The sequence below is a fragment of the Dermochelys coriacea genome, chromosome 1 (genome assembly GCF_009764565.3).
Source record: "Dermochelys coriacea isolate rDerCor1 chromosome 1, rDerCor1.pri.v4, whole genome shotgun sequence".
Classification (NCBI taxonomy): domain Eukaryota; kingdom Metazoa; phylum Chordata; order Testudines; family Dermochelyidae; genus Dermochelys; species Dermochelys coriacea.
Genome location: NC_050068.2, coordinates 151,459,530 through 151,485,373, shown reverse-complemented (window position 1 = coordinate 151,485,373; position 25,844 = coordinate 151,459,530). Strand labels below are relative to the sequence as shown.

The window sequence follows — 25,844 nt, the reverse complement described above, 5'->3', positions numbered from 1 at the left end:
CCTACTAACCATAGCAAATAACAAAATGTCCTTGACACAGTTGCATAGATGAACATTTCCCATGGCACAGGGTCACTTACCGCAATTTTTTTTCGGACAAAATTCAGATAGGTTTCTTGTGGCTTGTCACCAAGATCAGAGAGAGCAGCTTGAATAGTTCCTTTCACTTCAACACGTGCATCCACACACCTCTCTACGTTAAATAAGTGTGCAATGGTGTGTATGGCTGTGAGTGACAGAGAAAACAACATGGCTTGTGTTAGGTAAGTGTTATACCATTTCCTGTACAGGTACCTCAGAAAAAGTTTCTGGATTTTGACCACTAGGGCATTGTCCAAACTACAGAAGAGAACTTTTGCTCTCTATCACCATGTATCTGGGAGACTCGCAATCATTAGTGGATTTTATCCCCACAACTACCCTGTCAGGAAGGAGAGTGTTATGCCCGTGTTACAGATGGGGAACTGAGGCACAAGTCAGACTAAGTGATTTGAGCAACACAGAAAGTCAAGTGGGGGTGCATGCTCAGCACTTTCTGAAATTCAGGCCCCTTTGAGATGTCTTTAGTTGGGCACTCAAAATCACTAGTCACATTTGAAAATTTGGGCTGAGGGGGTCTGATCCTGCACTTATACAAAACTCAGGTGGTCTGAGCTGTGTTCCCAGCTCTGGCACAGACTTCCTGCTTGACCTTGAGCAAGTCACTTAATCGGTTTGTGCCTCAGTTCCCTTTCTGTAAAATACCAATAATAATACAACAGCCGTACCTCAGGAAGGGACCACAGTGGTAGTGAGAAGCTCAGTGTATTCTTGTTTGTGAGATGCTCAGATACTGTGATGATCAGCACCATAGAAAAGTCTATGGTGAGTCTACATAACAAGTAGGGGAGAAAGCCCATTTACCCAGTCCTTCATATGCAGCTTGTCTTTCTTCACTCTCCTTATTTACTACAAACATCCCAGTTTGGAAACAAGCCTCAGAAAGCATTAAATGCTGGGTATCAATTTTTCTGAGGGCATGGCTGAATACCCTTTATTAAAGAGTAGCCTGTGCTGGAATAACAGAGAATTGTCTTTTGCCACTTCGCTTTTTGTTAGTTTCAGACTAGCATTTGGAAATGGATTTAACCCATGCCATGTGTCATTCTCTTAGTTTAGTGAAATGAGGTACCTGGTCATAAACACCAAAGACACTGTTTCCATTTGGATTCTGTGCAAGGTGAAATGATAAAGCAATGATCAAGAAAACTCTTAAATACCTACCAGTATGAAGGGCAATCATCCAAGCCACCATTTTGTGAAACGTGAGGTTCCTGTCTAACTGTCTCCTGATACGGGTTGAGCAGCACTTTGGGTTAAAAAAAATGAAAAATCTTTGCAGATTATTTGTGGTGTGAAGGATATAGTTTGGTAACAGTTGTGACACTGGTTTGCATATTTGAGGACTGATCCAGAGCATATTGAAATCAGTGGAAGTCTTTGGATCAATTGGAGACTATACTTATCTGTGTTCTTCTTCTCTTCCTTGTATTCTTAAACATTCATTACATTGTCCTCTCTTTGCCAACCATGAAAAGCAATCATCAGGAAACATGATACAAACAGTCTAAGATTAACAGTTAGACATGGAAACAGGACACACCAAATTATTTTTAAGATGTCTGGAGAAAATACAAGCATATTTTTGCAAGAAAGCACTGAAGTCCTGAGTGTTCATGTGTCGAGTACTTTTAGCATTCTGCGTTCTCAGTTTTTATTGATTTTCACTGATAAATTACCAGTTTTTTATTAAAGGAGTTCAGTTTTTACTGATTTATACCCATTTATCAATCCACTCAGTATTTTTGGGGTACTTATTTTTGTTAAACACTAAAGCTTTACACAATTGTTGTGTCCTGCAACTATGATATTGAAGCAGTGCCACAATGTAGAACACACATGGTGGAGGTCGGAAAAATCAAACATCGTTAATATCGCGCTATGATTGGCTTACAAGGAGCCGCTGCCTGCCTATTTCTTTGCATCCCATTAGTGTGGTGCTGAATTGAAACAATCAATCCTCCACAAATAAAGATATGTAATGCCCCCTATACACCCAGATACCTCCTTTAGTGCCAATCTCCTTATGGGTTTGGATGGATGGGTCTGGATTCCCACACAGCCTTTTTGTGACTGGCTCCAGACTATTCCCAATATGGCTTCTCCCCCTCCACGGCTCCCAGAGTAGGGCATGTCACTCCTTATTGGTCAGGCTAGCTCTTCTTCCCAGGCTTTCCCTTGTCAGCCATTTCACTCTGCCCCTTCCTCTGAGCAGATATGCCTGCAATCCTTCCCCAAACCAACAGGGCTCCCTGTTGCTCTAAATAGCCTCTCCCCTTCTTGGTTGCCTAGCAGACTTTGAGTCTGCCCTTGGCTCCCCTTTCCTACCAGGGACAGGGTGCCTCTCCCTGAACTACCAGCACACAGAACCCCAGGAAGCTAGGTAAGCTCCTTGGGGTTACAGATAGTTAAGATAAAAAGGTAAACATGGGGCAAAAACTCAAATCTATGCCTATCTATGAATTACCAACAAGAAAATCAGTGCTTAGAACTTTTCAAGACAAGTAAAGACGGGAGCTAAGAGGACTCATTGTGTTGTGAGTACTGTAGCGCTGAGGTCAGTGCATGCGCTGACAGAACAAAGAAGCATGTTGACAGCAAGCAAAAACAAGAAGCTTAAAGAAGAAAGTGAGCTTCAGGATAAACAGTCAATATCAGGAGCTTTCACCAGGGTTTTAATGAAAGAGAGGACACAGCACGATTGTGTCAATGAATTTGTGCATGCTCTTTGTTTTGCCGGATAACACTGTTAATAGCAGAGGGGCCTATTGGTGACTTTGTGCAACAATACAGTCCAGTAGCAAAAACTCTTCCTAATGAAGACAACCTCACTCGTAAGTATCAGAAAGAAAATAATGATGCTTTAGTATCTAAACTGATGGAACGAATTGATGGAAATGTGGAGTCTAGTCTGATTTTTGACAAGTCTCTCAATGCTTTGGACCATCCAATTCTCGGCCTTTTGTTTTCATTTTTTTATTTCAAAGCAGATGTAAGCAGAGTCAGAATGAGCTCTACCCGACATCTGGTGGTGACCTGTGGAAAAGGACTTCAGGGGCTGATCTCGCTTGCATGGGCATTCTCGTTTGCATGGGCACACCCTCCCTGCCTATCACGATGGACTGCTTGCCCAAATGGTTACTTTGGCTGCTGTGGGGTCCCCAGTCTCTCTGTTGTTGGAGCAGGAGTAATAAAGGGTTGTTATCCTGGTTATGTGAATCAAGGACAATAGAACTGTACTTGGCATTTTATGACGAAGGGACTCGCCCTCAACTAAGTAGCACTTGCTAGGCAAGGGACATGGGTTCCAAAACCCAGTGAATTGAGAGAGGCTGGATACAGTTATATGTACTTGGTAGCATAGGTCCCTTCTGAGGGCCCTAAACACTGCTTTGATCCCTCTTCTCACCATGATGTAATGACAGAGCTAATTTTGGCTCCATTAGGAGTCTTGTTACATGCTGCAGAACTGCAATCACTGATACCTAGGTCTAATAAACATTAGACCTACTTTGGGCTAGTGGTGCACCAGCACTGAGGCTCTTCTACTACCAGCTGAAATCACTAAAGAGCTGAAATTGCTGAGAGCTGTGTTAAGTGGGGGGGCCTGAAGACAAGTTGGTGAGCGGCTGGCGAAGTGGAGCGGACAGCTGGAGCGGAGTGGAGCAGATAGCAGGGTGGTTGGTGGAGAGACGCGGCTGGTGGTGAAGACTGCAGCAGAACCCCATGGAGAGGTGTGGCACTCGGCTGTCGACCCAAGCAATGGAGCATGTAAGATGCCTCCCATACCTCCCTTCACTTCCACCCAGGCTGGGAGGTAAACTCTGCAGATGAACTTCTGAACTCTGGGGGGGCTGCACTGACCAAGGACAGAAGCTGCGGGGGGGTGTGACTATTGGGTTGCTGGATTTAAGACCCTGAGGGGAAAAGGACACTGCCAAACTTACCTGGGGGTGGGTCTTTTGCTTTGTGGTGTTTCCCCAACATAATGCTGCATTGTTTCCCTCCTTTATTAAAAGGCTTTTGCAACGCTCAGACTCTGTGCTTACAAGAGGGGAAGTACTGCCTCTTAGAGGCGCCCGGGGGGGGGGGTGGGTATGTAAATGTCCCAGATCATAAGGTGGGAGCTTGAGCCAGTTTTGCATTGTGTTATTGAAATGGTACCCCTAGATACTGAACCCAGCCCTTGTTGCTGCCAACTCTGACAGGCAGAAGGGTTACACAAATAAGCCCACATTGTTTTGTGTTGATGTGACATTCATCCCCTCTGCTGATAGCTGTTTTGTCGATGCAGCAATAACTGACATATTTGAGATGTACCAACTAATTTGGGAAAATGTGGCCACAACTAACACAGAGTCTGCTTCCTACATGACTATGTTTGCACAGGAGATTAAATTCAAATCAGAAAGTGGAGCTGCTACATCTTACCTGTCCTGCTCATCTGATTAACACTGCACTGGCAGTAGCTACTGCTACAGGAGAAATGGAAGATGTGAAATCTTGCATCATTGGATTCGGGGCCATTTTCAAGCATGCAAACAAGTTGAAGGCTTTGTTTTACGCAGTGCGAGACGAGTGCAGAGGCGGGTGCTGATGACTACACCTGTTGTGCCACATCAGTAGATGAGCTTGTATTACACTGCCTCTCCTGTAAATAACAGGTGCACTGTGCTACTGCATCTCCTAGATCATCTTGAGTTTTGTTGGTTCTAAAGCAGAAACTCGGAAGCAACTACCAAATAACCAAAATGACCACCACACTCTGCGCACCAAGTTAACGTTCATGGTTGAAAACTTGGAATCACTATGTGACAAACAGAAAACACTGGAATTTTATTGGACTACTTCCGACATAGTTGCCAGTACAGACATTTACTAGATCCTGACAACTAAAATCTCAGCTGAAGCGAGCACAAAAGCTGCAGGAGAAACATACGATGAAAAAAAAAAAAACCCAGCTGTTTTCTAGAAATCCTTCCCACCCCAGAATATGAGAACCAAACAAGCATTCAAAACCTTCTACACACAATGCTCAGACAGAAATGGGAGATGACTGTGTCCCATAATCTGAACCCCGCAGTGTTTGGTGCTGAAGATTCTTTTTGGAATGTCATCCTGTAATTGTACCCCTTCCTCAAGGTAAATTTTGCAGCAGACTAGGACCATTTTGCCAGAGTGTTTCAATCATTTGCCACTAAACATGAAATTTCAAAGTTGAAAGGGTAATTTACTACTTACATGTACTTGCTTAACCCTGACAATGTGAAACTAGATGTGCTGGTGTTTTGGAACAGTCATCAAGATACAATTCCCAACTTTAGCAAAGTGACACGGCAAGCTTTGAGCGTACCCACTGGATCTGTTGATGCAGAGAGCTTATTTTCAAAGTTGGACTACCTCCAAGACAGCAAGAGGCTCAACATGAGTGAGGATACTTTGAAGAAAATTATACAAGCATATGCAAACAAGGATTTCTGGAAAAACTAGCAGCTCTGAGAGAGACAAAAATAAACCTTTGTACATAAAAACAAACCAAAAAATTGTCACATTTTGCTACAGTATAATCAAAAATTTTTCTTCTTTTCCCCTGATTTTTAATTTTTTTTTCATTTTAACCAGATTTCATTTCAGTTTCAATGTTTGGAAAATAAACACTGAAAAATTCTCGGATTTTTTTTAACAAATATAACTGAAAACATGGACAAAGTGCTTTACAGCTAATTGGGAGGACACCTTACAATTCTGTACCTATAAAGCAGCGTTGATCTCATATCTTCCAGGAATAAAACAAAGAGGGGTTGGGGATAGAAGGGATGTGGGAAAAGGAGAGGGGGAAAAAAAAACAGGCTAGGTTAATTTCTGATGCAACATCATTGACTTCAATGGAATTACACCAGCAATGAATTTGGCCCTCCACACCAGTCCATTTCTCGATATATCATGGACATCGACTATACTAATAAAGGTAGTTTCAGACTAGCATTTGGAAAATGATTTAACCACAGTTCTCTTGTTTGACTATTTTCTAGCTGTTACAGTAACCTACATTAGGGGACGAATCCTCCCCCCACACTACTGCTACCCTGCTGATTTCACCAGTCACACGGCGATAAACTGACAGGAGAGACTAGCCTTCCAATACTTTATTTTAAACACATAATTGGAAACGTTTAAAAAAAAAAGTCAATGTAATAAAAAATTGTTGCTCCCGGATGACCTTCTCTAGACTGTACAAAGAGGAACTTTGAACTCTAACTGCCTGTTTTAAAAGGCCAATCTGTGAAGCACAGCGATGGCTGTACAGTGTTTCCCTGTTTGATGGAATACATGTTGATTCAATAAAAGAAGCAGAATTCCTGCCACTTGATGTACATAGAGAACTCAATTATTCTTTCAATTATACATTAACACTTCTTTTGCGGGTTTAGGGAAAGGTTTCCGTTGCAGTGTTATTGAACCATCACCTTTAAAAAAAAACCAACCAACCAATCAACCACACACTCCTCAATCCCAAACCCCTGTGAAGCTTTGGGGGGCAAGAAGCCCACTCTTTAGGGAATTTTTCAGTCACACAATAGGATATAGTTATGCTTTTTGTAGTGGTTGTTATGCTGCTGACATCTCCTAAATGCAATTAATTTTAAAAAAGACTGACAGCAGGTAAGCTGTGGGATTCCCCAGCCTGCTCCAATCTAGGACTGCACAAAATTTGCATAAAATAAAAAAACCCCTTCTTCCTGCCATAACTTTCTTATGAAAAAAGTATCTCAAATTAAATAAATTCCAACTGCCCTAGGAGTCCTATTGCACAATCTCCCTCTGTAGGGCCCTAGCTCCCTCCTCAAGGCATCTAATCCAACCCAGTCACAGGGACAATTCACAAGTCCCACATGCCTCACTGAGAAATGAATCTGCAGCTCTCTGCAGGGTCCCAACACTTGTTAACTGGGCTGGCAGCAAGAAACTCTCACCACCTGGCTACAGATAGCCAGCCTGCCAGCAGGATTTGCCCCAACCATTGAAGAACAGAGGAGAGACAGCTTTACAGGGACATAAGACAACATGAGCTGCACATCTCAAAGAGTGAGCAGTTTAGTGCTCGAAGCAGAAGGTCCAATTTACAACTAAACCCTTGTCTTATGGGAATTAATTTCATGACTTCTTTAACACCAGGAGTTGACTTTTAATCTTGATTGATACTAGCTAATCTGTCACAGTTCAGGGAAATAACTACCACAGGAAAATAATTTTACATTAGGACAATAATAGTTACTGTTCAGTTTTTACATAAGTGATGGGGATGTAACCAGTCTCCACTCCATTTACACCATTCCAGTGATGGAAGGGGAATAGAGCAAACCAGAGAATCTGGCCCCATGAATTCAAATTCCACCTCTCTCACAGACTGATTTTAATATTTCTATGTGCTTTGCAACAACTATTAAACAGAAGGGCACCTCTGGGAGAATTGGAAATAGAACCTAGAGCTCCAACATAGCAAATCAAAGCCCAGCCACTTAGCCACACTTTCTTTCAGGTAGAAATACTTGGTTATGGTACCTTTAACTACTTTTCTAGCCACTAGACTACACTCTTCTCGGAGAGCCTGGAACAGTACCCAGGAATCCTGAAGTTCTAAATTTTACTCCTGGGGGAATTCTGCACCACTGCGCCCATGCAGAAACATGTCCCCCCTGCAGATTCTCTTTGCTTCCCTGCAGAAAAATGGTTTTTGCAGGGAAGCAAAGAGAAGCTGCACCAGTGCTCACTCCCCCCTTCCTGGCTACATTGGCACATCTGTTCGGGCACCCGGAGCAGCCAGAAGAGAGGTAAGTCATTGTTGTGGGTGGGGTGGGGAGGTCTGTGGATGCCCTGGCCATCCAGAGACATTAATCCCAGCTGGGCTGGAGGGGACAGGGGAAGGAGAATGACAGAGATGGCATTCCCCTTCCCCTCCTTCTTCCCTGCGTGGAGCAGCCAGGGCTGGGTCAGATCAACCCCCCAGAAACCTCCCCCAGCTGCAGGAAGCTCTGCATTGTGGGGAGGCTGTTAGCAGGGGAGTCTGGGTGCAAGGGGTGAGGCTTGGCTGGTTGGGGGTTAGGGGTGTGTGTGGCAGGGGGTTCAGATGCACAGGGATTGGGCAGACAGGGGGAACAGCTCCTTGTACAGTGACCCATCCTCACACTTCCTGGCCCCATTGCTCCTCAGCCATGGGGGGGGAGGGGTCATTGTTTGGGGAGCTGCTTCCCCTGTCCACCTGAACCCTATGCATCTGAACCCCCTGCCAATCCACATGCCCCCCCTGCACTCTGAATGCCCCCAACCAATCCCCCAATAACCTCCACCTCACTGAGCTTCATCCCCTGCACCTGACCTCCCTGCACCCAGAACCTCCCCACTGAGCCCCCTACAGCCAACCCCCGCCCACCGAGCCTCACCCCCTGCATCGGGAGCTGCCTATACCCAAATCCCCACCCCACTGAGCTCCAACCAGCTACACCCAAACCTCCACACCACGAAGTCCCAATCCCCCAGCACCCAGACCCCCACTGAGCCTCTCACACCCAGAACCCCATCCCCACTGAGCCCTAACCACCTTCACCTAGACTCCCCTGCAGAGTCCCATCCCCCCCTGCACCCAGAACCCCACAATGAACCCCTGTGCATCCAGATCCACCCCGCTCCCCCCAAGCCACGCCCAGATTGCACCACACAGCACCACCCTGGCACTCGAGGGAATTCTGCACCAAAAATAAAATATTCTGCATCAAAAAAAATAGTTTTAAATTCTGCATATTTTATTTGCTAAAATAACACAACAATATAAAAATCACACCATTTTCAATTCTTTTGGTAATATATTTCACAATGCTTGTCAGCAATTAATTGAAAATGAAAGGTATGATTATATTGTGTTATTTTGACAAATAACACGTGCAGAATTTTGTAGAATTTTAAAATATTGTGCATGGAATTTTTAATTTTTTGGTGCTGAATTCTCTCAGGAGTAATATTTTACTGCTGTCTAACAACCCATTGCCAAGGTGTGTATTATGGCCTCTTCTAGGGGTTATGCCATATAAAGGATAACCTGCTTCCACTACTACCAGTTATTCAGTGAGCACAAGTGGTAGAAGTCTGTACTGTGAATGTGAAAGTCTTGGGTTCATACCCTGCTGACAACACGTGGAGTATAACTAAGTTTCTGATGGTAGTTTTTTTTTTCCCATTTCTCTTTTTTTAAAAATCTAGGAAATGTAATAAAAAAAATATAAAAGAACATTCAGGTTGCAAAGTCAAGCAGTCTTAAGGTTTCCTGTGAAACCTTAAGTCACCTCCTTAAGTCACCTCCTGGTGCACATGCTTTATGATACAGTTTTAAATTACAATATTGCATAGTATTTTTCCATATGATCCTAATGAAATCAGTGGAATTTTGGAATATGTAAATAATGCATCAGGTGCTATGTAGCTATAAGTCCATATAATGCTGGAATAAAATAGTATCTGACATAAGACAGATAACCCTTAGATGCTGTTAAATGACACTTCATCTGATAACCCATAACAACTGTGCTGTTCAGTTTTTGGAAAAAGTATAGGAAAGAGATTGTACAATCTTTTAAAAATTTCCTCAACTCTGAGCTCTTTTCCCCTTTTCTCAGTAAATAAGTGTTACTTGCCATTAGGAAAGAACAAATTATTTGAAAAATGAGAAGTGAAACTCATAGCATATTGCTTATGAAGCAATGGCAGAGACATGGAGGCTGGACATTTACTCCAATTTTAACTCCTGTAAGTTAAAAGAATTTTTTTGTATTAAAGTTAGATTTTTAGCCTTGAAGACCCTGTCTTGTAGTTTCTAGATTTGCCCATAAACTGATGGGACTAACTGCAATAGCCTGAGCCAAGCATAATGTAACAGATGCCAAGGAAGTATTTGTCCACACAGCTCTGCCAAGTCAACTGAAGAGTGACCAACAAGCAGCACCCTGTCCTGGGTCTCTCTAGACATGAAAACTAAAAGCTGTGCCGAAGTGTCTGACATTTTGTAGTGACTTGGTGAAGTGGGAAAATGTCTCATGTTCCAGGGCAGGATGAGGCCAAACTCCTCATTTATTTTTCATTTTATTCACAAGACCTGTTGTAACTGCATTTTATTATAAATATCACTAAAACAAACAAATCCTTCAACTATAAAAGAACCCCTTCTAGCCTACAAACAACACTCAGCCCACCAGCCTCATGCAAAGGCCTGGATAAACCTTGTAACACAGTCTTTAGGCTAACAGCCTTGGGCTGAGGGCCACTTACTGAGAAAATCCTTGTAGGAGACCTGGAGAAACCTGGTAAGAAAGTCCCAACTGATCTCAACCCTTGGGATGACCCGTAAGCAGGGAAGGCATCTCTAAGGCATGAAGTCTTACAAGGCTTTTACAGAGCTAAATCAAATCCTTGAACTGGAGCCACTGGGTATGTACATGTTTGTGCTGAGGAGTACAGGAAGAAAGAAGAGGGATGATGAGATGTTTTGCATGAAACAGTGCTGTGATTCTCTTTCATTGGACCACGACAGAGTAGCATCTTTAGTTTTCCAGTGCCTGCTGGTAGCTTTGGATGAGAATAAGGCGACCAAGTGCAATTCAGATAAATCTGAGGTGATAGGATAGGGTTTGGAGGGGAAGTAACTAGATGAAATGGTATCTCCTTTCTCATTTGAACATTTTGTTTTAGTAAGGTTTGCAAGCCCTGACTGAAGTAGCCAAGGATAGGTTTGTGCTTGGATAGAATATTTTCCTCTCAGTTATCCATGTCTTGATTGCTAGATTGCTGCAGTGTGCACTGGTTAGGGCTACCTTGGAAGACCACTCACAATTTCAGTTAGCATGGAACAACACTTAGTGGTGCTTCTCATGTGCATCCTATTGCACCTATGCTCCATAGGCTGGAGAAGGTCAGAAGGCTGTTAAGCAATTTTAGGCTGAGTCTGGCATAAACCATGCAGAGCAGAGAAAGGAGAATATAATAGAAGGATCAAGTGTGAAAATCTGGCTCTAATGGCTTTTGAAAAATATTTGTATCTTTCTTTCAAAATTGCTGGCACAAAGTTAGAAGCTAAGGGCCAAATTCATCTCTGGCATAAATGGGTGAAACTCCAGGGATGACATTTGAAAGTGAGGCCTTTGTGGTTTAGTTGTTCTCAGTGTATAACCCTCACTTCTCTTCCACGGCAAAACTCTGGGATTTCATTACTTCTGAAAAGGGGCATGTAAAAAGAAAGATACTTTTGGGGAACTCAAGCTCAGTAACATGGGCTTCTCTCTCAAGTATTCTGAAAGTCTTTCTTCATCTTACCGCACTGGATCCTCTGAGGAAGGAGAGCAGGTTTCGACAGACTGGCAGCAGAATCAGCAAGCAGTTGAAATTCAAACAGGCCGCAGGTGCTCGTGCCCAAGCCAAAGCAGACTGTAATGCAATGTAACACAGGGCAATATCAGCACAACACATGGAGTAAAAAAAACTAAGGGTATGTCTACACAGCAGCTGGGAAGGAGGGTACCTCCCAGCCTGGGCAGACAGACACATACTAGCTCTGCTTGAGTTAACATACTAAAAATAGCAGTACAGCCATCATGGCATGGACAGCAGCACAGGCTAGCTGCCAAGTACAAGCCTGCCTGACTGCCCCTGCCCAAAGTCCAACCTAGCCCATGCTGCAACAGCCACACTGCTATTTTTAGCACACTAGTTCAAGCAGAGCTAGCACATGTCTGTGTACCCAGGATGGGAGGCACACTCCCAGCAGCACTGTAGATGTACCCTTAATCCTGACGCTCACCCACCCTAGAGCTTCTTTACACTTAGCCTGAGTACAAATGAGAATTAAGGATGTCATTTAAATTTCACCCGAGGGTCTGTACAGATCAGTTGAACACACATACAGCAGCACAGAGATGCCTTGCTTCTCTTTTCAGTGTTAAAATTATCTCATTATTTTAAAGGCTCACTGTTTGGCCTCAGCTTTCAGACCTAACACAGAGCAGATGTAATCAGTTAGCAGTCCCCCATCTGATGGCTATTAAAATCTGGTCTTATTGAAGACTGGTAGGGAGTTAGATGAAGAAGGGTACAGCATACTAGGAAACTGTATCCTATAATATGTATATTCAAGAAAGAAACCAGGACTAGATTTAGTCCAATGATTTTCTCTAAATACAGGTTTCTCTTTCTTTTTATGACTGGTGCCATTTTAAAAGAAAACTTTGTATTGATCATGATATTCCTCATGGTTTCAGATTTACAACTTCAGCAAAGAGCATAAAAAAAAGAAGCTTGCTTCTTTTTTTTTAATTAAGGATGGAGGAACAATTTGTAAATCTCCATTCAGACTGAGCAATTTTGGAAAAATTCTCCTTTCAGTTACAGAAGCACCTTCAAAGGGCATTGCACCCTTATAAGAGCAGAATTTGAACAATACGTTTGACTGTGAAAGGAAGAGCAAGATTCCCAGCTTTGTTGAACTAAATCAGTAACTCTGTGGAAAATATCCTATTGTTTTATGACTCAGAGCCAACAGTAATTTTTGCAATGAGGTTCTACCATGATCACTTTTTTAAGAATATGAGCAATCCCCATCACTGACTTCTCTGTAGTATATAAAAATACTAATAGAAATCAGCTTGGTTTGAATCTCTTGCAGCATCTCACAAATTGGCTTTAGCAACAGCCTGTTTCATTGTGCCTAATGCGGTAATGTGATCAGAAAGTTTTGGAAGCTAGTTTATAATAAGTCACATGACCTATCTCAGCCAATTGGATTACATTTGGTACTCCAGGGTCTTATATATAGCTATATTTTGATATAATCATAAATGACAACTAGTCTTGTGGGCAAACAGCTGTGTAAACTATTCACTTCAAGATAGAAAAATGATTCTATGAAAAAAATTAAGATAACTTTTTTTTATTATTCCAGGGCAATACTTTGTACTGCTTCTGCTTAATAAAGCAGTCACGATCTATGTTCTATTTTTTAATTAAAAGGAATGTGAATCTTCCTGGAAGACATCTCTAGAATGGGATTTATCTGCTCTGCATTCCATTTTTCTGTTTGAAAGCACCATGTATGTTCAGTTATCTGTTTGTATGAGTTTTGAACTGCTACTGTCTCTGCCAAATAAATTTGAGGACAAAATAGGAAGGGTTAGTTAAAATTGTACCTGTTCAATATATGCCATGGTAACACATGTACTGTACTTACCCCAAGAAGCACTCTGCTATAGTGGTATTTGACTGGAACATCATATACTCTGTAGTACCACCAAAAGAGGAAGGCATTTAACCCCAGCCACACAAGCTGAATGAGAAAAATACAATTGGATGCAATCAAAAGGTACGTTTTGGTCAGACACAAATTGGGCTCAATACAGGAGTTACTGGATGAAATTCTAGTGTGACCTCCTGAATACCATAAGCCATAGATGATCTAATAACCCTTTCTGGCCTTAAAAGCTTTACCCCTATTTACCTCTTTGATATAATGGACGCTGCCATTTCCTCAGGGGTAGTGATTAAGGTGGTTTTTTATTATTATTATTTTGTGCTAAGTCCAGGCAAGGGTTCTTGTTAACTACCCCTTCATTCTATATTATAATTTCCCCACACTCCACCCCGGTTCCCATCCCCATTAATCCAGTTTCCTCTCCCGGCATATACACTAGTGGAATATCCCTAGAGCTAACCGTGCTACAAGTATCCTCCCTAAGACTACACATACTGACTAACATATGTTTATATCATTGCCTTGAACTGGATGCAACGTCAGATCTTCTTAAGTGTGTGTGATTAGACCACCTTCTCAAAGGTTGTAGCCTATGGAGGAAATAAGCCACAGTACTACAGCAGCTTACTGAGTGTCCCCTTTAGCTCAGGTGGTTTTGTGAGGTACATGTGACCCTGAGGCCATGTGTGTATGGTTGAGCTGATGACTATTATTAATGGCAGGTCTTCAGTCAGATTTCCCCTTGTAGGAGCCAGGCGTTGAAGCTGTGCCAAAGGCAAAGGTGGCTTTCAACTGTACTGTGACCCCCCTCCCACTAGTTTCTACAGGGCGAGGGTAGCTATAAGCTCAGTCTGAGTCCCTATGAAATCCCTGCCAGAGCACACAGCCCAGCAGGTCTCACTGCATCAGGCCTGCTCTTCCCAGTTGTAGAGATAGTTGTTTGGCTTCAAGTCCCACAGAGCAATAGCTGGGGGCTATGGGCAGCTTGCACCCCTGTGCCCTGCCCCAGGTGGCTTTACCAGGTGGGAAAGAAACACATGGGAGGGATGGGGAGGAGGGAGCAGAGAGTTGGGGGTGAATCAAACCTTCTGTTGGGGGTTGGGGTGGTAGAAAATTATAGTGCCACACTCCCTTACTCCTACCCTAAGGATTCAGGTGTTGCTTCTGCAATGGGCCCTGGCCCTCACTAGCATTGTGATAAAGCCTGGGACCAACCTAGACCTTGAAGGCCTGTTTCTCCTCCCACTTACATTAGGGTAAATCAGGAGTGACACCACTGAAGGGAATGGAGTTCCATCGTGTAAAACTGGAATGTGGGAGATGAGAATCCGACCCCAGATCTCAATTACAGAGGAAGTGCAAAGCAGGAAGAAAAGTTCAGAAGAACTCCTAAGGCTGCATTACAAGTCTAGCCAGGGGAATAACACTCAAGTAGCATATAATACCGTAACAGTGAACAGTGCTGAACGCTGTTCCAATCAGACCCTCTAAAGAAGCTTTCCCTTGGCTTGTTTCTGTCTCTACAACTTCCCTTATTTTTCCTTTCAATCTTTTTTCTTACTCTAGTGAAAATACACTTTTGTTTTAATTCAGCTAATATTCAGCTCTTGTGAGGGAGACATGCCAGAGCTCAGCTCCTGTGAACTTTTGCTTACTTGAAGCACTGATCATGATAGCACAATACATTGATTTGTCAAGCCATCGGGATGTTCAAACTGCATTTTTAAATGTGTCCTAGCTACTGATATCTTTACGGACAGTAATTACCAGTAAATGGCAGGCACAATCCATTTCTGACTACACAGGTTCACATTTCAGCAAGCACAAATGCTACATTTCTAAGTCTACTTTTTTCCTATTGGTATATAGAATATTAGCTTTAATAGCATCTGGCAACAAATTCTGTGTCTAGTTATGGGTAACTTATTACAGAATTGAATATCTATATTTTCTCAAGACAAGCTCTTTAATGAGAAAAAAGAGCAGCTGAGCTTTTAAATATGGAAGTATCATTTCTTTTGCCACAGGTAGATTAAAGCCCTGATCCTGCAAACACTTGCTCACATTCTTAATTATAGGCACCTGAGCATTGATTTCAGTGGGACTGTTCAGGTCTATAAAATTAAGCATATTCAAAAGTATTTGCAAGATCAGGACTTATGATTTTCCAGACTAGTTTATGGCTATTCATTTAATAAACCTATTACACATCATCAACATTACGTTATTTTTAGACGTTTGGAAAGCAAATCTAAAAATCAGTTCTAGTAACTCTTGACGATATAGAATCAATTCACTATTTCTCATAATTGCACTGTATATCAAGCCAGATTTTAAAGATATCTTTGACTAGCAATCAACTGTTTAAAAGGAAAATACAGGAATATAACAGGAATCAAAGTTGAATTCACATCCTGCTTCTAGTACATGTGTTGCTATGTATATATACACATATGAACATACAGGCCGTGTAGTCTGAATCTAGTCTTTTGGGGGCATTTGGCTTTATTAATAAATCAAATAAAAACATTCACTTATTAAACCCCCATCTAAGTTTTCCTCTCCAAGTTTGGCTTTTCCAGGGTGATCTCTGTCCCAGACCCTAGCTCCCCTACACAGAGGGATTCCAACCACTTTCATATCCTGGCTGGAGCTAACTGAACCCACTGGCTAGAATGATATAGCCTTGTTTTCACTGCATATTCATGCAAGAGTCAAGCACAGCAAATCTTAACAAAGGATCCTCACATGCAGAATCCCAGAATCTGCCACTCTGATATAAATAGCCTACACTGAGCACTGTACATTATAGAATTCAGTTTCATTAGCTCTTATTTCTAGCTAGTCTGATAAAGTATTTCTTTACTTTCATTCACAGAGTTTACATTGAAATGTAATGCTATTAGCTCTCTCTCATGCCATGATCACTCTCCCATCCAAACACTTACATACATATAAACTAATCAAATGAGACTTAAAATACACAATGAAAACCTGGCCCCATTGAAGTAAATGGCACTTTACAACTAAGGAACTCTGTGATTTCACCCAGTAATTCTCTTCAGGTTCTATTGCTTACCCATAGCCCAATATCGGATATGTTAAAACTGACTCAAAGTGATCAGCATATTTCAACTCTCACAACACGTGTGGCCAAATGTGAATCACAATAAGGTATTGTACTTACAATGACAAGGATGGAGACTCCCTCGTTCACCACCCAGTTGCCCATCTTTGCTGGGACGGGGTGCACACTGGCTTTGTTCTTTTTCAGGCAATGTGTGCATCTCCCCACAGAAGGAAGTGAGAGCAGCAGCCTTGACGCAACCTGTTTCCTTTGTCGTTCATCTAGAAATTAGCTAATCATCAACCCAAGCAATGGTTTAAATTTGCTATAGCTTTCCTGACATCTCTACAAACGCAACATCTTAAGACCCCAGCCTTAAATAAGGAGAGCTTGAAATTGACATTTTTCTCTTGTGTATGAACTACTTTGGGTTAAACAAAATGTCACTGGAGGGTGTTTCTGCCCAAAACCGTGGTGTCACTTTGCACTAAAGGGTTTCAGTGTTGTAAAGTAATAAGAAAAGCTACACATGATCAGACTCCTCCTCAGTTCGTCCTCCCCCCAGCACTACACCCTGTCCCTGCCACACCTGCTTTTCACCTTCCTCTCCTCCACAATGTATTACTCTCCTGCAGCTCAGAATCCCACAAAAGCCTCCACAGTTGATTTACCATCCCCCTCCCTGATAGACATGCACTAGCAACTCTGGCCTAGATCGTCAGAGGTATCTATGCTCCTAGCTTCTATTGATTTCAGTGGAGGTTAGGGAACCTACATATGTCGGAAGATCTGGGCCACTTTGCCTCCCAGCTGCTTTCTGCTTGGGTCTTCAGATCAGTGCTGTGGTGTGGACATGCCTTCTCAGCTAGCCCGGAAGCATTGCCAAATCTCATGAGACTTGGTGCTTTTTATAAACTCCCAGCTCCTGGAAGCATGTGATTATGAGAGAATCTCAACTTAAGTTTTTGTTAAAAAAATAAAGCAGGGTGTGTCGGGGGGGGGAAGGGGGGAGACTCTAGCCTTTGTGCTTGCAGAGCGAAGTGTAGAAATGTGACCCAAATATATCCTAAAGGCTCAGACACCAGACAACCGCCACATGGGTTCTCTTTTGGAAGGCTTGTGGTTTTTTAAGCCAAACCCTGGACTTGACAATGATGTGACTCCCAGATGCTGTCCAAGGTTGGCAGTAAATAGTAGCAAAAAGATAGACTGGGGCAGTACTGGGGATCAGGGAAGAGGGTCTTGGGGCAAGGTCATGACTCTTGCTTGTGGTAAACTTCCCACTTCCAAAAATGCCCCCACCTCTCGACTAGCATTTCCTGTGTGATCCACCTCCCATGCCCTTTAAAACAGAGAGTGCCTAAGTGTCCGTCAATTGACTTTGACAGAACTACACCAGCTGATACCAGCTGAGGATCTGGCCTTGCCTTTCTGGCTCTTGTGTCTTTCTAAAGAACATTCTGAGGGCAAAAAATCTGCAGTACTTAGGTGCTGACCTTCGGCTGCTCTCTAGCCCCTGTACACAACAAGAACCAATCAAATCCCCCCACCAGGAAAAACCAGTTCCCCAGTTTAAAGGGGGATTTGCTGGCGCCATAGAATGGCCCCAAGGGAGAAGAGAAGGTGTGTGGCCAGACTGCTGTAAATTCCAGCTGTTCTGGGCTACCAGACATTCCCTTAGATACCACTGCAGCCAAGACATAAGTTATATGGATCAGGAATAGTTCCTGGCCCCCCAGGAATCCAAGAAGCACTGAGCTCAGCACAGTCACGGCCCAGAACTGACGATTGCACTGGGGGCAGGGGATGTCTGATCCATGGCATTTCCAACAAGAAATCAGACATTTTGTTGTGGTTTTGAAATGTCCCGTTATCAAATGCATATGGACTGAGGAGAAAATTTCTCCTCTGCCCCATAGTATGGTGCTGTATAATTAGCTTCAGAATAAAAAAGGGTGGTAATGAGAGCATGGGTGGGGGGAAAAAAAAAAGGCTGAGATTCTGTGATCTCTAACACTACAATTCAAGAAAGGCAAGAAAAAAAAATGCCACTTAGACTATCTGATGTTTTTTCTTCTCTAACCAGAAGCTCCTTTAGAAGAATATCATCAAATGTCTCACAGGCAGAGAAACGTAACAACTGAAAATAGTATTCACTTCTATAAGCCAGTGAAACATACTTCTCTCCAGCAGGTCCAACAACCTGTAACTGCCACACCAATGATTACCCAAGAGAATATGCTTTAACTGGCCACCTGATGTACAATTCCTCCCTTGAACTGGGATAGCTCTGTGGAAACGGACTGGAGCATTACACTCAGTAAGTTGAAACAAAAGATGGATGTCAGCTACTCTCACAGCTGATGTGATCTGTGGGAGAAATCCTGGCCTCATTGAAGTCAATGACAGTTTTGCCATTGGCTTCAATGGGATTAGGATTTCACCATGAATGACTAACTCATAGAAGGCACCTGTCCCCTATGTGGCTGTTGGTTCTCTTCATGGCAGTTCCATGTTCTATTATAGTTGATGAACAAGTGAAACTTCCCTTCATCTGGTGTTTGTAAGTCTTTGAAAGCTTTATATTTACCGAACTCTGTGAAGCACAAGACAAGGAAATATTGCCAGCAGACTGCATTGATAAAAACAGTTATTTTATAAAAGCGCGTGAGATTGTAGAACAAAGACATTCCCCTTGTTTTCGTGCTTCATAATTTCCTGTTTGTATAAAATGTTGCAAAATGGCCAGTTGGGATAGAGAAAGATTTCTGCACATCTTGCACATCATTGCAGTGAAAACTTCCACGTGTACAATTTTCACTAGAAAAAAGGTCCTATTTTAGCACAAATGTTTTGCAAAATATGTTCAAGTCTCAAGGATTTGGAATTTCTTGTGACTATTTCACACACACACACACACACACACACACACACACCCCTCTAATACAAGTCCAATACCAAGTCCATCTCCCTGCCAGCACAGTGTTATTCCTGTTATTATACATAAGTCAGATTCTGTCCCCATGTAAAAGCCATGCAGTTGCAGGGGACTCATGTGTTTAGCACCTGCCTGCATTAAAGAGTTGATCCTAAACAGTGCACAGCTGTGAAGTGTTGCAGGTATCAAACCAAGGAGAGCAAGCACAAAGGAACCTGACCCTGCCTTACTGAGCACGTTGCTGAGCAGCTGCTATGTTGCCCCTACTTAGTAGTAGAAGTCAAGTCAAGTCGGGAGCCCATCACTATTCACCTCTTTTCCAAGCTGAGGTTACCCTGAACTACATGTCTCTGCCGATATACTCCTTTCTGCTAACCCCCCGCCCCTTTGTTACCTTGCACACTGAAGGGAAGGAAGTGGGCAGGCAAAGGGCTTGAGAATTATTTCTGCTCAGTGCAGACGACTAAAGCTTCATGTTTCATTACACTAGCATTCATGGGTAGCATCTGCTCACATTTGCATTGGAGTGCAATGGGTGTATGGTGCCTGCTGCGCCTTGCAGAGAAAAGGTCTGTGCTTCTGCACCGGTGGAAGTGGTCACTGGGTTACTCTCATCACTGATCCCACAGAAATGACATATTCCGAGACTCCTTGGGTCCTGTTAGCAAAATTACTCAACAACTGTGCCAGCGAGTGAAAAAGGGCAAAACTGCATTTCATAATGAAATAATAATAAAAACAGCTCTCCAAAGGCTCATCATGCTGAGTGGACATGAATGACAGACATAGAGATCCGATGAAATGCATCCGATGAAGTGAGCTGTAGCTCACGAAAGCTTATGCTCTAATAAATTTGTTAGTCTCTAAGGTGCCACAAGTCCTCCTTTTCTTTTTACGAATACAGACTAACACGGCAGCTACTCTGAAACCAGAAATAGAGAGGTTTCTCTGTGGACACAATGGATTCCACTGAGACTGCTTATGACAGGCCAAAACTGCAACAGACCCCACCATTATCCCTTCAGCACCACAGCCTCGTTAGAGAGAGATTCCAGTGGGCTTAGTAGGTCTGTCTAGGTCTCTTGGACTTCAAATTGTCCTTTTTTCAATTCTCAGGGCAAGTGGCTCCTGATCACCTTCTTAATCATGACATTTCACAACATCTTATTCCAAGCAGGCAGGAGAGCCATGTGCAGGGCTCCAACAAGCTGCATGCTCAGTATCACTGACGTTTATCAGAAAATATCCGTTAGTGATTTCAGCATCTCACAGCAGTTTAAATGGTACAGCAGGCCTATGCTATATAGAGAAATAGCAACCTCAAGTGGTGTATCCTGCATAAGTACTGGTGGAAATACAGTCCTGCACGTATTCTCATGTAAAGTGGACTGGTTTCCAGGCAGATGTTCATTCAGACATTATTCCCATAATAGATGTAGAGCTATAGATAATGCCTTAGAGGATACATCCACACACATCTCTTCCTCCTATGCAAAGTCAGAGGCCAAAGTAAACTGGTGTAAGGGGACTGTTGCCCCCTTACTAACATTAGTGGGAGTGTTTTAGTTGCTAGCTCCCAGATCTAAAGAGGGGGAAGGGTCAATGGGGAATCAGGACCCTGAGACTGACAGCCCCCAGGAACAATGGGGAGAGGACAATGCTCCAGGTCAGCCTGAATGACAGGGCGGGCAGGCTAATCAGGGAGTCAGGAGAGCTTCCCGTCCTCTGTGTGAGCTGGATTTGCCTGGGTCAGACAGAGTGGGGCCGAGCTAAGGAGAAAGCAGGGGCCAAGCTGAGCTGGGGAGCAGAGCTGGGCCAGATCCAGAGGGACCAGAAAAGCAGCCCAGGGAAAGCAGCCCCAGTCCTGGGAGCAGAGCTGCAGCCCCAAAGCCAGAGGCACAGCCCAGAGAGAGCAGACTTGCCCTGGGAGCAGAGCTGCAGCAACCAGAGCCAGAGGGACAGAAAAGCAGCCCAGGAAACAGCTCAGTGCTGGGAGCAGAGTTACAGAAGCAGCCTGCAGAGCAGATCTGTCCTGGGATCAGAGCTACAGCAACCAGAGCCAGAGGGGCCAAAGAAGCAGCCCAGGGAGCTGGAGGCAGAGCAGCAGCAGCAGTGCAGAGACAGAGTGGTGCAGCTGGGGCTGTAGCAGTACGAAGCTGGGTGCGGTGAGCAGCTGGGGAGACCGAGGGGGACCCTGGGCAGCGGGCCCAGCACAGGGAGACGCGTCAGCCAGAGGCTCTGCAGGCCAGGCTTGGATCATAACCCTGACAGGGAGGGGGCGATACTGGGAAGAAGGGTCCTGCCACCTAGAGCGTGAGGCCACCACCAGAGCAAGTGTCCAACCCACAGCATCCCTGCAGCACAGCCAGGCCTGAGAAGAAGGCCGAGACTTACAAGGAACAGGCTGTGACCTGCCCCGACATTCCAGAGACACTGTTTGTGATGTTCCCTGCCACAGAGCGGGGTGATGTGTTTCCTTTAACCTGTCCCATTATTCCTTATTCTTTTTAAAAGGAATTGTTGATTAAATAACTTGCATTTGCTTTAACTTTTATGTAATGGTCAGTGGGTCAGAGAAGTGCCCAGTGCAGAGAGAGTACCCCGGAGGGGGGACACCCTAGCCCCTGTCCTAGGTGACCACAGCAGGGTTGGGGGTCGAGCCCCCAGGAATCCTGGTCCCAGCCTTGTTGGGATTACGAGGACTCTGCCAGACAGGGGAGTGGAAGGGGAGTCCTCAAGGGCAGGGAGGCCTCTGGGTAAAGGAAGTGGGAGCGAGGACTCAGATCCTTTTGCTAGCCCACTTCACCGGGGTAGTGCAGAAGCCAGGAAAGTTCCCCACAAGAGCGGGACTATTCCCCCCCTGCTTACACTGAGTTTGGGTAGGACTGGGGAATCCACCTCCATTGGCAAGCAGGACACAAGGCAGCTTCACAGCCCCTCTGCAGCTGGTACGCTGGCTTTTGGGCTGGAGTAGAAGCCACAGCTCACCTGTTTCTCCTCAAGGGAGAAATTGTAGTCACTGGATCTAATTAATCTCAGATTCATTGGTTTTGCCCTTACCCCTGTGTTAGGCTTTACAGAGCTGGTGTGAGGTCACCTTGCATCCCTATTCAGCCACTCTGCCCTAGTGAGGGGGAATGTCAGCCAAACCTGCTATGATGGACACATTTTTTGCCAAAAAGATATCCAAAGGTGAAAGGCAAGGTGTCCTTCCCCTTCCATCTCAGGCCAATCTACCCACTATTGAATGGAAGGTCTGCTAAATTGGCCCTAGGTATATTCTTAAGTATGTTTATAAATTATGATTCCAGCTAACGTAAGCCACTTCCCATGCAGTAGGAACTGCTGAGAGGAATATCTGCTTTAGAGCATGTTACCTAGGAAAGTTTCATCAACAAAAAGTCAACACGCTGACATTTCACAAAATGGAGTGAAATCAATGGTCACACATGGAAGATAAGCAACATTTGAATGGCAGGAGAGACAGGAGTTTAGTAGAGTGAGTAGGTAGTGTAGCAACCTCCATAGAACTTGGAAGGAGGAGCAGATGTTGAAGGAGGGAAGAGTTTAGAGGAAGCATATCTGGGTGCACATGGCTAGAACGCTAGCTGCAGTTGCAGCATCTCTGTAAAATAGTTTTCTTAATAAAGATCCAGTTTAATTTTGCAAGCATGGAATCCTTTCATTTTACTACCCAGCCCAGGGTAGATAAAACAGAATAGGTTACCAGATTAGAGGTTACAGGAGTTAAAAATTAGGAAGGACAACACAATCTGGAAAAAATGTCAGATCCACCAATATGCACTGTAGTTGTTGCCGTGTCAGTCCCAACATATTAGAGAAACAAGGTGAGTGGATGGTCCCTTACAGTATGTGCTAAGTACTTATGCTAAACAATCTGTTCCACCTTGCACTTATCTGTGATGCTGGAAGTATTTTTCCCAGACCTGAAGAAGAGCTTTGTGTGGCTTGAAAGCATGTCTGTCTCACCAGCACAAGTTGGTCCAATAAAAGATATCACCTTTTCTCTAAGATCCTCCCAATCTATTCATACAAGGCAAATTAGACATACATAGTTTAGTCAGTTACCTCTACCCCTCCTTCCCTCCACCCACAAAGACACTAGCTCATTCACCTTCCTTCTCCAATTACTGTCCTTACTTTGTTTCTTCAATTTCCACGGTACCCTGCTACCTCTATAGATGAGTCAAGTAAACACTGCACTATTGAGGCCTTCATTTTTAACCTGGCCAAGAGGAAAAGAAGGTCAGAACAAAAAGCTGCGAGGGAAATTCTATTTCCAGAGAGAGATTTAAAAGTGTACAGGAGAGAAAGCAAGAGCAACAGAAGGTGCCTGCAGGCTGCAGCCAGGGCCAAGCATGAGGAAGCAGGCAGCTAACATCCCGAGTGATTAGACAATGCCATCTGGTGGACACCAGGCACTTACACAGGTAGTGCATTTGGGTGCTGTGCAGTCAGATATCTTAGTCTTTGAAATATGGCTCAGGGATGCTGGAGGAGATTTGCTCCTATCTACCCAGTAATTCCTACCATGTTACAATTCCCCAGCATGGTCCAAATAGAGTTCCTTCTTATTGTGTAAACAGGAACACACCATGGACTTCAGTGGTGTTGTTTGGGAATATTTAAAATGTGGTTTAGTCCCATCTATGCAGCAAAACCAAGCCATATCAGGAGGTTACCATATTGACTCAGTTCTTTCAACAGAGCAGGAATTTCAAGGTGCACCAGCCCTAACAGATGGGGTACTGGAGTTCTCCAAAGCTGGCGAATGATGGAAGGAGGATTTCTGGGATGGGGGGTTGGACATTGTCCATATGAGGATGCATAGCAAGGCAAGGCAGCCAATAGCCGGTCGTTACAATACCATTTATGGGAATAAAGAATGATAATGTACTAAATAATTTACTATCAGTGGCCCAAGTTCTCCTGTCTTCCTCTATAGGCAGATATGGATGAAAACCCATCAGAGCTATGCAAGGGGAGGGTATGGAAGAAGAGAGTCATCCTCTGCCTCTGTAACCTTATTCTTCCTCTTCCATTAGACAGCGGTGTAACTCTGTTAGAAGAGTTGCAGAAACAGGGCCAGGAGTGAGAAAGCATTGGTGCTCCTGGCACTCAGATAGGTACCTAAACAGGGCAGTAAAATGTATCCCTCATTTCCCCCTCCTCCGCAACGATTACACCTATGTCACTAAACCTATAAAAGCCCCTTTGAGGGTGTTAGAGCCTAGTCAGCATTAACTTAGGCACTTTCTCTTTTTGATTAAAGCTGAGGAGGCAAAGGGGCAATGACCGTAGAAGGAAACTCAGCTGCATAGATCCGCTGCTGTGTCGGGGTGGGTCAGGATGCAGTGGAGTGCCACAGCAGCTCCAATGGGGAGGGTCCACACTGGAGTGGATGATCTGGGGATGATCCACTGACACCTGGGCTCTTCTACACAAATGGAAAGGGACAGGCATGTATGTGTGCATCCAGGCAGTGGTCTCCTGAACCCAAGGCCTGATCTTCACTTAAAAGTTGCATTGGTAAAACTATATTGGGGGATGAGTGTGTGGGGGGGTGGGGGTGGGAATGTCTTTTTAACCAATACAGTTATATTGATAAAAGCCCTAGCATGGATGCAGTTATACTGATATAAAGGTGCCTTATACTGTAGCATAAAGCTATATCTAGACTAGAAGGCGGTGTCGCCATAGCTTTGTTGGTTGGTGGTGTGACGCACTGTGATTTTTTTTTTTTACCAACATAGCTGGACTAGCAAAAGCACCTAGTGCAGATGCAGCTATGTCAGCAAAACTGCACTCTTAACCATATAGTCTATGTCACACAATGGAGATGGCAGTTTTGCCAGTATAGCTGTATCCACACAAGGAGTGCTTTGCCAGTAAAGCTATACCAATTTAACTATCCTGGCAAAGCCTTCTAGTGTACATATGGCCTTATTCCCCTTCTGGTATGGGAGTAGCTATATTGGCATAAATGCGTCCATGCTGGAGGGGTTGTACTGGTTTAACTATATCAGTATAATTTCACCTATCCTTATAAATTAACTGCTCGATGGCATCTCACTTATTATCCCTTTGACAATACCTCTGTGGGGCAGTGACCAGACAACATAGCTTACCCACTACGTACCTGCGGAAAGGCACTGCCAGTTCCACGTCTTGTAGATATGACTTCTGACTCATTCCTATTTGGAATGACAGTAATTTAGTTTGAATAATATTAATAGGGGAACCACTGTGGGATAATATCCCGTTTAATGGAGATGTCCAAGCAAGATACCATAATATAATGAACCCTGCTTCCAGGGTGTAGGCTACGTAGCTTTCAACTGAAAAATCATAATCTAGCTAGAATGCCAATACATGGCTGGTGAAATTCACCCATGTACCAAGGAACAGCCCAAGGCCTATGTGCCATTTAAGTC

At 43.8% G+C, this 25,844-nt stretch overlaps 1 protein-coding gene across 1 annotated transcript in view; it reads right to left on the bottom strand.

The window, feature by feature from the left end:
* The window catches only part of LOC119842815 (cytochrome b-245 heavy chain), a 33,358-nt gene extending 16,428 nt beyond the window's left edge, over window positions 1-16,930 (bottom strand). Inside the window, exons 1-5 of the mRNA XM_038371466.2 lie at window positions 16,572-16,930; window positions 13,364-13,459; window positions 11,458-11,568; window positions 1,264-1,348; window positions 81-226 (exon numbers count right to left, since the gene is read on the bottom strand). Of these exons, the coding sequence (XP_038227394.1) occupies window positions 81-226; window positions 1,264-1,348; window positions 11,458-11,568; window positions 13,364-13,459; window positions 16,572-16,616 (483 nt within the window). The 5' untranslated portion in view covers window positions 16,617-16,930. The remainder of the gene's footprint in view (window positions 1-80; window positions 227-1,263; window positions 1,349-11,457; window positions 11,569-13,363; window positions 13,460-16,571) is intronic.
* Between the last annotated feature and the right edge of the window lie 8,914 nt (window positions 16,931-25,844).